A 10,279-nucleotide genomic window follows, 5' to 3' on the forward strand; every position below is an offset into this window, starting at 1 on the left:
AGCGGATAAAATACACTCCATGTGTCGATAGATAAAGAATATTGTATGTGCAAGCTGTTCTGACAGTTTTGGAACAGGTGAGAATATAATTTAATTTGGCAGATTTGATAGATACATAATCACAATATATTGTTTACGTACACTCAGAGTCATGGCTCTGCGTACACTATGACAGGAGTGAGGGCACGTAATATAGCCTTTTATACAAAAAATAAAAGGTACTTGCACTTTTAGTGGGTAAAAAAAAACATTCTATTAGTAATTTGTATTTTATTCTTAGATGATTTTTAGCATGTCGAAATTTAAGTGATAGATACAAAACAATAATTTCCACTGACAGAATCATTTGTGGTGTACTTTAATGGAAAAACTAAACAAATCCAAAATAAGATAATTTAATGCACTGGTAGATTTACCAACGAAACAATACTGTAAGCTGTAAGTGTACATCAACTTTCTCAATTATATTATATTACATTCTTCTGTAACATATGAGTAGAGTGGAAAATTTACACTGTGACATATTGTATACATATTACACAAACTGTAACAGTTTGTAATGCATCCGACGCATAGCACTGAACACTTTAATGCTAAATGGAATTTGGTAAGTTGCTAAATTTAAATGGGAGTTCCTCGGAAGAAGCGCTAGGCAAACTTTTGATGGCGGGAGGTTCTTCAGACTCAGAGGTTTCCTCAGGTTCATTCTTTAAACCAGTGTATGTGGGTGATTCCCTGGGTCCCTGACAGTAGGACCAGGATGTAGATGGAGATCCAATGTAGGAAAGGTTTGAGTCAGACAGGTTAGCTCTGAAGCTTTCAGTGAAGGATGAAGACTCCATTATACTGGACATTTGCAGTTCAGAGGAGGAAGCGGGAGAGAGTCGTGGCTCGTGGAGGTTGAGTTTTGACACTAGAGGTTTGCCTACTGTCACCCTTTGCTCTTCCATGACCTCTTCATCTAGATTAGCATACTTGTAGTGTAGACACACAGTAAACGAGAGCTCTTTCTGTGAGGGGGAAAGCAGTTATAATATGCATTCCATATAAGAAATACATTAGATATATATTGCACATATTGTATAAACATTAGACACTATACCTTCAGCCTTTGAAGGGCACTAATACGAGTAAAGAGCCGAGGTTCTTCCAAAGGCAGTAGATCATCTAGGTTCAGTAGTAAGCTGCCAGTCTCACGGAGACTCTCCTGATTGCTGTGCTTCAGGTCTATTTCAGGCCCCTGAAATGAAATCAGTAAAAACTGAATACAAAACAATGCGTCTTGGACAAGTTGAAGTGGGCCATGAAAAGGTAATGAATCTTATTCACAGGAAATCAATTAATGATACATCTTTATGTTATTTTCTCATGACTAACTCAATAAATTATTTGCAGATCTACAAGAATGTCAGTTTACCTCTGTAAAGTCAGAGAGCTGAGCAGAGCATGACAAAATGTCTTTAGGAGTCTCCAATATCCGAGTGTAGATTATCATGATATTGGAGAACTCTGCAGCGAAACCGAGCTGTACCTTGACACCACATTCAAACTGAAGACAGCGGCTCTGTGGGATGACTGGAACCATTTACACAAAATCATTATGTTTCAATATTTTCTGCATTTTATCTACAGCCATTGTACTTTGCATAAGGATATAAACTAAAGGGTTTTTATTATGAACAGGTCCCACCATGCGCGATGGCCCACTGTAAGTTTCTTGTTGACGCTGTGACTTGGCACGTTGGAGCTTGAATGCTGTCCGTCAGGGCACGACGCTCAGAGAGATTACTGCGAAGTTCCAGAGCCTGCCGGCCACGAGTGATTTTGCACCTTCCCATGTCTGCAATGGAAATAAACTCTGCAAAACTGTGCAGTCACACTTGCTGTTCAAGAATTTTATCTAATTATATCTGCTAGCCAGGGCTGCGTTTCCCAAAAGCATTGACAGCCAAAATGATCGTAGAGAACACTGGTGGTAATGGTCTTCACGATCAGCTTGGGCTCACCATGATTTTGGGAAAGGCAATCCAGAGCAGTTCAAATGCGAACATTTCCAAAAATGACCCACAAAATCAATTTGAGAGAAGTTTATGACGTATATGTGGCTTAAAATTATTTGGACATTTTGTAACATTTTCTTGTCTGAAAAGTAATTCAAACAAAACACTGATACCAACAATGCATTGTGGATTACTAGGGAACAACTTTAACCACAAACCTTCTGCTACTTTGTCAAGTAGGACCGTGACCTTCTCTGGCTCCATCAGTCTCTTCTTAAGAAAGCTCATGAAGATTCCATTAGAGAGATCGTCTTTATTTACTTCAAATGCTTCGGCATCAACACACCTAGATCCAGAATGTGAAGATTGCAATCACAATTTCTAGATATCAATAAAATGACTTGTCACTGCATTAGACTCACGTTGCATAGCCAAACACTATGTTTGCGGTCACTCTCAAGGGGCCAGGTTGTGGGATGCTCTCATCGTTTGGGTTTCTGTATGAACATCACAACTGCAGTCAGGTTCGAGTAAAATTTGAAGTACAATAATTCAGAACCTATGAATCAAACCACACCGTTTCCGACACATGTCCAAAAGAAAGACGTTAAGTCCCGTCTGGCGCTCTTGCATGCGCTGCAAGACGTCCTGCACCCAGAGACAGTGCTTGAAGGTATAAGAGGCTGGAGCATCGATGGGTACCATGAAACTGTTTCCATAGTTCTCATAGCCATGACCAGCAAAGTACAACAGCCCTTGAAATGGCAGACATGGAAAAGAGAGATTAGATGATCCAAACATATTCAATAAATAAACTATCAGGATTGGTGTAACATTCTATTGCTGCAGAAATCAAACTGATGCAACAAGGAACTAACCATAAACGCCTCGATCCAACAGTAGCAGGAACTCAGTAACAGCACTATGCATCTCCTGCCAGTTGAGGTCCAGTAGAGAGACGACCTTAAAGTCCAACTGGCGTAGAAGGTTTGTCAACTCATGCACATCTGCCATGGGAGCTCTCAGCTGCCGGTGATGCAGGTAGTTCATATTCCCCATTAGAAGTGCTACCTTGTCAGTGGCTATAGATTTGGGAAGTGACAAGATTGAAATAGCAGAACCAATGAATACAAGAAATACCAAGAGCAATTTCCTCATCACCTACCGCAACAATCACCCATTTGCCTAGGACCCGCATCAGAAGTACCTATAAAACATAAGGTGCATGTGAGTGACAAGAAAGCATCCGTACAAGTGCTTTTTCAAACAATTATACAGATCATTCTTACCCACTTCAGTTGTTTCCCATGAGACATCAGAAGAAGAACCAGGACCTGAGTGAAAATAGGCCATGCTATGAAGAAAAATCTTAGGTCGATTTATTTCATTTATATTTAGGGGAATGATTATGGGTCGTGTTGTCTTAAGCTCCTTACCTATGTTTACTTCGACCTGATCGCTCCACATTTCATGATAGAGGTTGTAAACCCTGCAAGTATATGTACCTCTGTCCGCTGTGGTAATGCATGGAATCTGTGGACAAGACCATGTAGATGTCCAATTAAGTACACTGTACACCAAACTTTGACATAAGCATTTTCTAATAAACACATTCAACTGTGATACTTAAAACTCAACTTAATGAGTATACCTTCAAGAAGCTTCTAGTACACTTTGGCATTGGAAGTTTGTTAAGGAACCATTGGAACTGTGGAGGTGGGTTGGCCTGAGCAACACATTCGAGATAGAGAGTGTCTCCCTCAATCAACACTTGAGGCCTGGGTTGCTGAGTAATATACAACCCACTGGTTGAAGAAGGGAAGTAGCTACCGCTGGCACCTGCAGATGACAAAATGTATTAGTGTTGATGGAAGTTTGATTCCTTCAAGTCTGAAGTAAGTTTTAAGGTGAAATATTCACATACCTGCACTTGAGCCTCCAGACCTCAGTAGACGTACATGGACCCAGTTGGAGAAGACGTACTTGTCCCCAGAACTTACACGGCAGATGTAATGGCCCTGTTGAGATGGACTTACAGGATTCAGGACCAGCTCTGGGCCACTGCCTCCTGGCATCTACCGAGAACATAAATAATCAGACTAAAGATCACTTTTCAAATCAGTAGGCTTAAGCCACGTTTCCACTGCAATTATAAGGAACTATTTGTCCCAGGAACTTTTTTCATAGGGACTTTTTATTTGCCCCAGACCGGTTGCTTACTGCGTTTACAACGCGGACTAAAGTACCGGGATGATTATGTAAATTAGTCAGGTGACGTTGAACTGCGTGCGACTGCTCCTCCCAGTCTGCGCATTTTGAGTTTTAGGTATGTAGGAGATTCAAGCTGTGCTGCTTTTGTGCGCAATCTATTGGTTTTCTAATAAGGTAATTAACAAAACGGCAGGAAAGAGACAAGCACTAATACCAAAGCGTATTCAGAAAGCTCGTAATGCTAGATATAAAAGTACACAACGTTTGTTATCAGCTATAGCGGACATTGACCGTGAGATGGATGGGGCGAGTGTGTGCCATTGGGCAGAAAGAACAAGAATGGTAAGAACCAATCAGCATGTTCAGCAGTCCCACCCCGAAAGTTCCTGAACTCTGAAAAAGTACTACCTTGGGGGGGGGGGGGGGTCCTGAGTCCTGCGGTGTAAACACACCGAGTACCACCCTAAAGTTCCTAGGGAAAGTTCCTGCGGTAGAAAAGCGGCTTTAGTTACAGAATGTAGTGCAGCAGACCTCATCTTTGCCCCTGAACCACTGGTAGGTGAGCTCCGCAGGTCCAACTGCTCTGCAGCTCAGAACCACGGTACTTCCCTCTGGTACCCGCTGACTCTGTGGCTGCAGTGTGATGTTAATATGCTCCATCACTACCCAAAAACACAAATAACACCTGGGTGATATGACCCATCCCTTTGGGTTACGACCTAAAATTAGATTAGATTAGAGATGTTTCCCTATGTATATTTAGCTACCATGTGAGGTAAGAAATCCAACAGCCTCTCTGTGCTCAATTTTCTTCAGGCATTGAAGCAGGAAAGCCAAAGAACACCGTTTATCTGCGAGGAGGGCAAGCAGGTATCGGCCAGGACTCCCATGTGGACTTAGTACTTTGATTGAACAGTCAGTCAGCTCTTTGTCACTGCAAAGAAGGAGATTCTGTAATTGTGAATCGGTCATAGCCATGCACAATATCGGCTTGTTATTCCACACAGTTTGGGAAAAACTTACCTATAGCAGAATTGTGGCTGCTCAGCCACTGCCTTTGCCAGCTGTTTCCAACCACACTCTAGATTGTCTAGCATGTAACCAAGTCTGTTTAGCTCTGTCTCACTCAGGTTTTCTACACCCAAATTCTTGTCCTCCATAATTTGATCAATGATTATCTGAGAAATAAATGAGAAGAGGTTTATTTAAATTTATCACCAGGATTTCATGTCTAGGTACATGGTGTAACTGTCCAAAAAGAAAAATTCTCATTTAAAGACTGCAATTCTTGAAAAAAAAAAAAAAAAAAAAAAAAAAAAACCTTATGGGCCTATTGTATTATGCATAATATCTTATTTTGAGTTGAGTAAACTAACAACTTATTTAAGTTTTTTTTTTTTTACTTATTTTGTAGACAATACTAAACATTTTTAAAAAATGTATTAAATCAACATGAATACAAAAGTATATTTCTGTAATACTGCACACGTGTTGTATTTGTGAACTTCTCTTTTTTTATCAGCTCTGAAATCCTTATTTGTCATGGTTCCAAATATATGCATGTCATTTTTCAGAAAAATCATACTAACACCGTAATCTCAAATAGAAGAAATCTCAATACATATTTTATAAACGTTGTTCCTATAAGTTAAAAATAAAACATAAAATAAAAATAAAACATTGAAAAACAATCAACATAGCAAGAAAATGCGGAACCGAATATGTTTTTAATTTTACGACACAGTTGGCAATAATGAGCCAAGAAATAAGTTAAATAACCAATCGTAAAGGCAATTAATAAAAAAAAGGGTATTATATCATTCCAATGCATGATCAGCAAAGCTCAGATTAGCCTATAGCTTTTAGTAAAATTAATTGCATTTGGAAACGAAATATGTAAAAATTAAAAGCTCCTAAACTTAACCTTAGCAGGCAAACAAACGTATATTCACCTGTTAAACGGTAGACTCCCGGAAGTGAGTTTATCCCGGGTTCGTAAAACGCAGATTGTAAAGTAACCGAGGCACTAACGTTACTGATAATTAAAGATCTCACTTAATTCACTCTTAACAATAAAAAGTCAATCGATCTCTTAATGTCCGTTTAACTCACTTTCAATCTGATTTTCTGCGACTAATACTTGTCAGAATCCGCAAATCAGAATGGTAAACATCCGCACAGCAGTTCTGTCTTTTTCAGTTAGTAGTTCCTCTTTCTAACATGTATTTGCATGTACACCCCCACCACGCGCAGCAAGAGATTTTTACTTTCACCTTCTCTCAACCTATAACAGCAATTCATCATGAGTCACTCCTGCTGAAGAAGAGGTGCAACCCTCACATAACCTAGAAAGATAGACAGATAGCTAAATAATAATAATTAGATAGATTATAATTAAATAGATAGTTAGATACTTTATAATTATTAGAGATAGACAACTGCGGATATAGGCAGATGGACACACAGACGAACAGACAGATGGATGATAGATAAGACAGAAAGATGATTGATAGATGGATGAAAAATAGATAGACAGACAGATACAGGCGAATACAGACAGATGATAAGACAAATTGACAGACAGACAGGCAGATATAGAAATAGACATACAGACGGATAATAGAAAGACAGATGATCGATACAGACGAATAATCGATAGATAGCTAGCTAGCTAGATAGATACAGACAGGTAGACAAACAGACAGATGATAGATAGACAGATGCTCAATAGACAGTCAGATGCAGACCATAGCTAGAAAATATATTATAGAAATTATTTTTTTATAGATAAATATTTCCACAATTCCACAACTTTTTTTGTTTTTGTTTTGAAAAGACACTTTTTGACATTGCACATTGATGATGGCATCAGAATTTTATTTGTTCATGTGACGGAAATGAGACCAATAACAAAACAACAATAATATTAATAAAAAGAATGACAACAAAATGAGCAAAAATACAACCACTTCATCCTCAGAAACAGGAAAGCTAACACACCAGCAAAATTGGGAATGTCCACTGTGCCTGCTGGGAAAGCAAAGGTTCACCCAGGCCTTGCTCCCAAAGAAGCACGATTCATATAACCATCCTGTCCATTCCCTCTACATCTTTTTGCCTTTATGCAGTTTATTATGTCTCCAAATATGCTCCTTCCTTAAAAGTTTACAGTATTCCCAACTGTCTGGTTCCAGTTCATGGAGTTTTTTGCGTGGGCCGAGGTTCAACTGAAACAGCCTGAAGACATGGGACAACAAACACAACTTGAGTTACAAACATGTTATTTGGCTAGATAATCTGAGATGCAATAAATGCAGTATAAAGCACAAAGTAAAATACAACACATCATACCATTCTGGATAGTCCTCCTTGGGTTTAATAAGAGGGTCTTCGCCCTGTTTCAAGATGTTGACTCCAACTGCATGCGTGCAAAGTCTCACTGGATCCTTGCACACTTCTGGACCCTTAAGAACTTCCTTTACTATTCCTTTACCTTTTCCTTTAATTACTACGAGAAACAAAATAATATTTAATTAAGAAAATATATTTTAAAAATGAATGCAAACCAATATAAACAAAATATTATATAATAATGTTGAGGCCTGTATAAAAACAAATGTTTTGAAAATTGGTCCTCCAAGGTCACAAGACATATGTAATAGGTTCAAAATAAACCTTACCTGGTTTTTTAGCATAACCACGGTATTGAATAAAAAGGGTGTTAACAAAATGCTCGTTATAAGCATTCAGAACAGACAAGTTTACCCTCTTCATAGAATGTAGTACAATATGTGCCATAGTGTCTCATCGGACCTTCCACCATGCTGTCTGAAGTGTACGTGAGACGTACTTCCGGGTGACACGCATGCGCGTTTTGCGTTCGGTCTAGTCTAGAAACTTCTGTTTCTTTAAAAAAAATACTAACAACTAACATTCAGTGGAACAGAACAAACCACGAAGGTGCAAAATATAAAAGAAATACAAAGTAAAAACGGACGATTAATCTATAGCTTTTCACTCCTGTCCTGTAGAGGGCAGTAAGACCGAGGATAAGTTACCGACCGTCTGTTGTTTAGACAGCAAGCCAACCTGAAGCCAACATGTCGGAGTACAAATCTGTCTCCAAAGGGTCTTTAAAGCTGAAAGGAGTCTCTTTAGCAAGTAAAAAGTATGTATTTGTTTATTTTCATGCTTTTCTATATATTAAAACATTTTAGCTGTTATTTTTTTTTGTGGGGAAATGGCGTTTCCTGTCACGACAGGCGTTAGCTGTTATGCTAGGTCTGTTTTGATGTTATAAGTGTTATTATGTTTGCAGTTTTACTTCTTTTGGGTTTTTTTCTATAGGAAAAAGAAGAAGGACAAGGAAAGGAAGCGTTTGGAGGAGCAGGCTATGACATTAGAGGAGCAGGCTATGACATTAGAGGAGCAGGCTATGACCAGTCAAAATGAAAACGGAACTAAGAAAGTTTATGTTGATAAAAGGACGCCAGCACAGATATCATTCGACAAAATACAAGAAAAAAGGGTATTAATAACATTTTATATTTGTCATATATTGTTTTAGTGCCGTATACAAATAACAAGTGTATTCTCTTTGATTGTTTTGAATCCTAAGTAATAAATTGTCAGTTTCTACGAATGAAATTGCTCTGACATGCTAATTGATTAGAAAGTGATATTAATTCTTTCTTTGTCATTTTTGTTATTAGCAAATGGAAAGAATTTTGAAGAAGGCCTCCAAAACACATAAGAGAAGAGTTGAGGTACGGTCAATGATGTTTGTATGTTATATTGTGTCTGTGTAGCCTATGTTTGTGTGTTTTAATTTGTGAATGTTTCTTTGTTACAGGATTTCAACCGACACCTGGATTCACTGACAGAGCATTATGACATTCCCAAAGTCAGCTGGACTAAATAAATGTCAATGGCTTTTCAGCTGGATGCTTTCAGTGCAAAAACACCTGCTATGATACTAATTTTCTAACAATGAGTACTGAAAAAAGATACAGAGTGATTTTAACATGTAGCCGTTATACTCTGTGATAGATTTTTCTTTTTAATTTCTATTTTCAGGCCACTGTATGTTCAAAAGTTTAATTTTCCTGCAATTACTTAGTAAGTTCCACTTGTCTACCTGCAGTGATCATTAACTTTTGGTTAAACTATTAAAAAACCTCTTTACCTTGCCATATAAGTAAAGGATGTTATTTTGTATTATTTGCATGCTGTAATAGTTACTGGTTTAAGAATGACTTAGCTGAGACCACTGGGTTTCACATTAATACTTGTTTTACGTTGCATATGGACAGCTTTATCTTTTTATTTATTATTCAAACTTGTGGATGGTACTTTTTTCTCATGAGATATTCATTCTGTGTTCATTAAATGTCTATGATTGGCAAATCAGAGTTCCATACAGAAACCAGAAGCTATGTAATAATTTCAAATAAAGACTAGTTATTAGTTTCATGAAGACTAAAACAATATTTTTTCCATTTAATAATAATCATGTATCTAAATTGCATCAAACAATACATTCTGAGTTCAAGTCAAATTTGCCTGTAAAAAGAAGATTTTTGTGCCGACTAAGTGCAACTAAGCTTGTGTATTATTCACTGTGGCCTGGTTAAACAGACATTTTAGAATATTCCTTAGTTTAGCTTTTATAAACATGCCTGAGTCATTCCATGAATTTGTTGCCTTTTGTGCTCCTAAGATATAATCAGACATAGAATTAATATTACAAAATATACATTTATGATTTAAAAACATAATACTATGCATTTATTTTGGTAAGGGAATTGGCCTGTCCCTCACTACGATTGTTTTTTTTTTCAGCAGGACTTTTAATTTGCAAAATGATACAAAAATCACATTTGCATAATATACTAAGTATACTTAGTGATAATACTAATAGTCTCATTGTCAAGCAATATTTTGGCATAAGTATACTTTTTTTTTTTTGTATAAAATATATATCATTTTATCAGTGTCCCCTGATTTCCTGTCAGCCCTATTACCCTCACCAAAACCCTTGTAAAATAATGGTACATTCCAGTATGCAT

General features: G+C 37.6%; 3 protein-coding genes across 4 annotated transcripts; 1 reads left to right on the plus strand and 2 right to left on the minus strand.

The window, feature by feature from the left end:
* Window positions 1-344: 344 nt before the first annotated feature.
* malt2 (MALT paracaspase 2) lies at window positions 345-6,470 on the minus strand. Of its 2 annotated transcripts, none has more exons than XM_039682441.2 (17): window positions 6,164-6,470; window positions 5,235-5,389; window positions 4,979-5,145; window positions 4,743-4,873; window positions 3,925-4,075; window positions 3,652-3,839; window positions 3,437-3,533; window positions 3,290-3,334; window positions 3,166-3,207; window positions 2,879-3,082; window positions 2,578-2,755; window positions 2,423-2,497; window positions 2,219-2,346; window positions 1,691-1,840; window positions 1,418-1,575; window positions 1,103-1,240; window positions 345-1,010 (listed from the first exon to the last, which is right to left on the minus strand). In XM_039682441.2, exons 2-17 carry the CDS (start codon window positions 5,369-5,371, stop codon window positions 594-596), a joined length of 2,406 nt encoding a protein of 801 aa, XP_039538375.2. In that variant the 5' UTR covers window positions 5,372-5,389; window positions 6,164-6,470; the 3' UTR covers window positions 345-593. The 2 variants fall into 2 exon arrangements, with proteins under 2 accessions (XP_039538375.2, XP_039538376.2); XM_039682442.2 differs by having other exon boundaries at window positions 6,324-6,467.
* A 597-nt stretch (window positions 6,471-7,067) lies between these two features.
* On the minus strand, window positions 7,068-8,032 carry mrpl54 (mitochondrial ribosomal protein L54). The gene is made up of 3 exons (XM_039682443.2): window positions 7,892-8,032; window positions 7,563-7,719; window positions 7,068-7,448 (listed from the first exon to the last, which is right to left on the minus strand). Exons 1-3 carry the CDS (start codon window positions 8,007-8,009, stop codon window positions 7,316-7,318), a joined length of 408 nt encoding a protein of 135 aa, XP_039538377.1. The 5' UTR covers window positions 8,010-8,032; the 3' UTR covers window positions 7,068-7,315.
* A 208-nt stretch (window positions 8,033-8,240) lies between these two features.
* On the plus strand, window positions 8,241-9,683 carry fam32a (family with sequence similarity 32 member A). The gene is made up of 4 exons (XM_039682444.2): window positions 8,241-8,379; window positions 8,559-8,739; window positions 8,924-8,977; window positions 9,064-9,683. The coding sequence occupies exons 1-4, from the start codon at window positions 8,312-8,314 to the stop codon at window positions 9,130-9,132; spliced, it is 372 nt and encodes a 123-aa protein (XP_039538378.1). The 5' UTR covers window positions 8,241-8,311; the 3' UTR covers window positions 9,133-9,683.
* Window positions 9,684-10,279: the final 596 nt, after the last annotated feature.

Source organism: Pimephales promelas, chromosome 2 (genome assembly GCF_988280905.1).
Source record: "Pimephales promelas chromosome 2, fPimPro1.hap1.1, whole genome shotgun sequence".
NCBI lineage: Eukaryota > Metazoa > Chordata > Actinopteri > Cypriniformes > Leuciscidae > Pimephales > Pimephales promelas.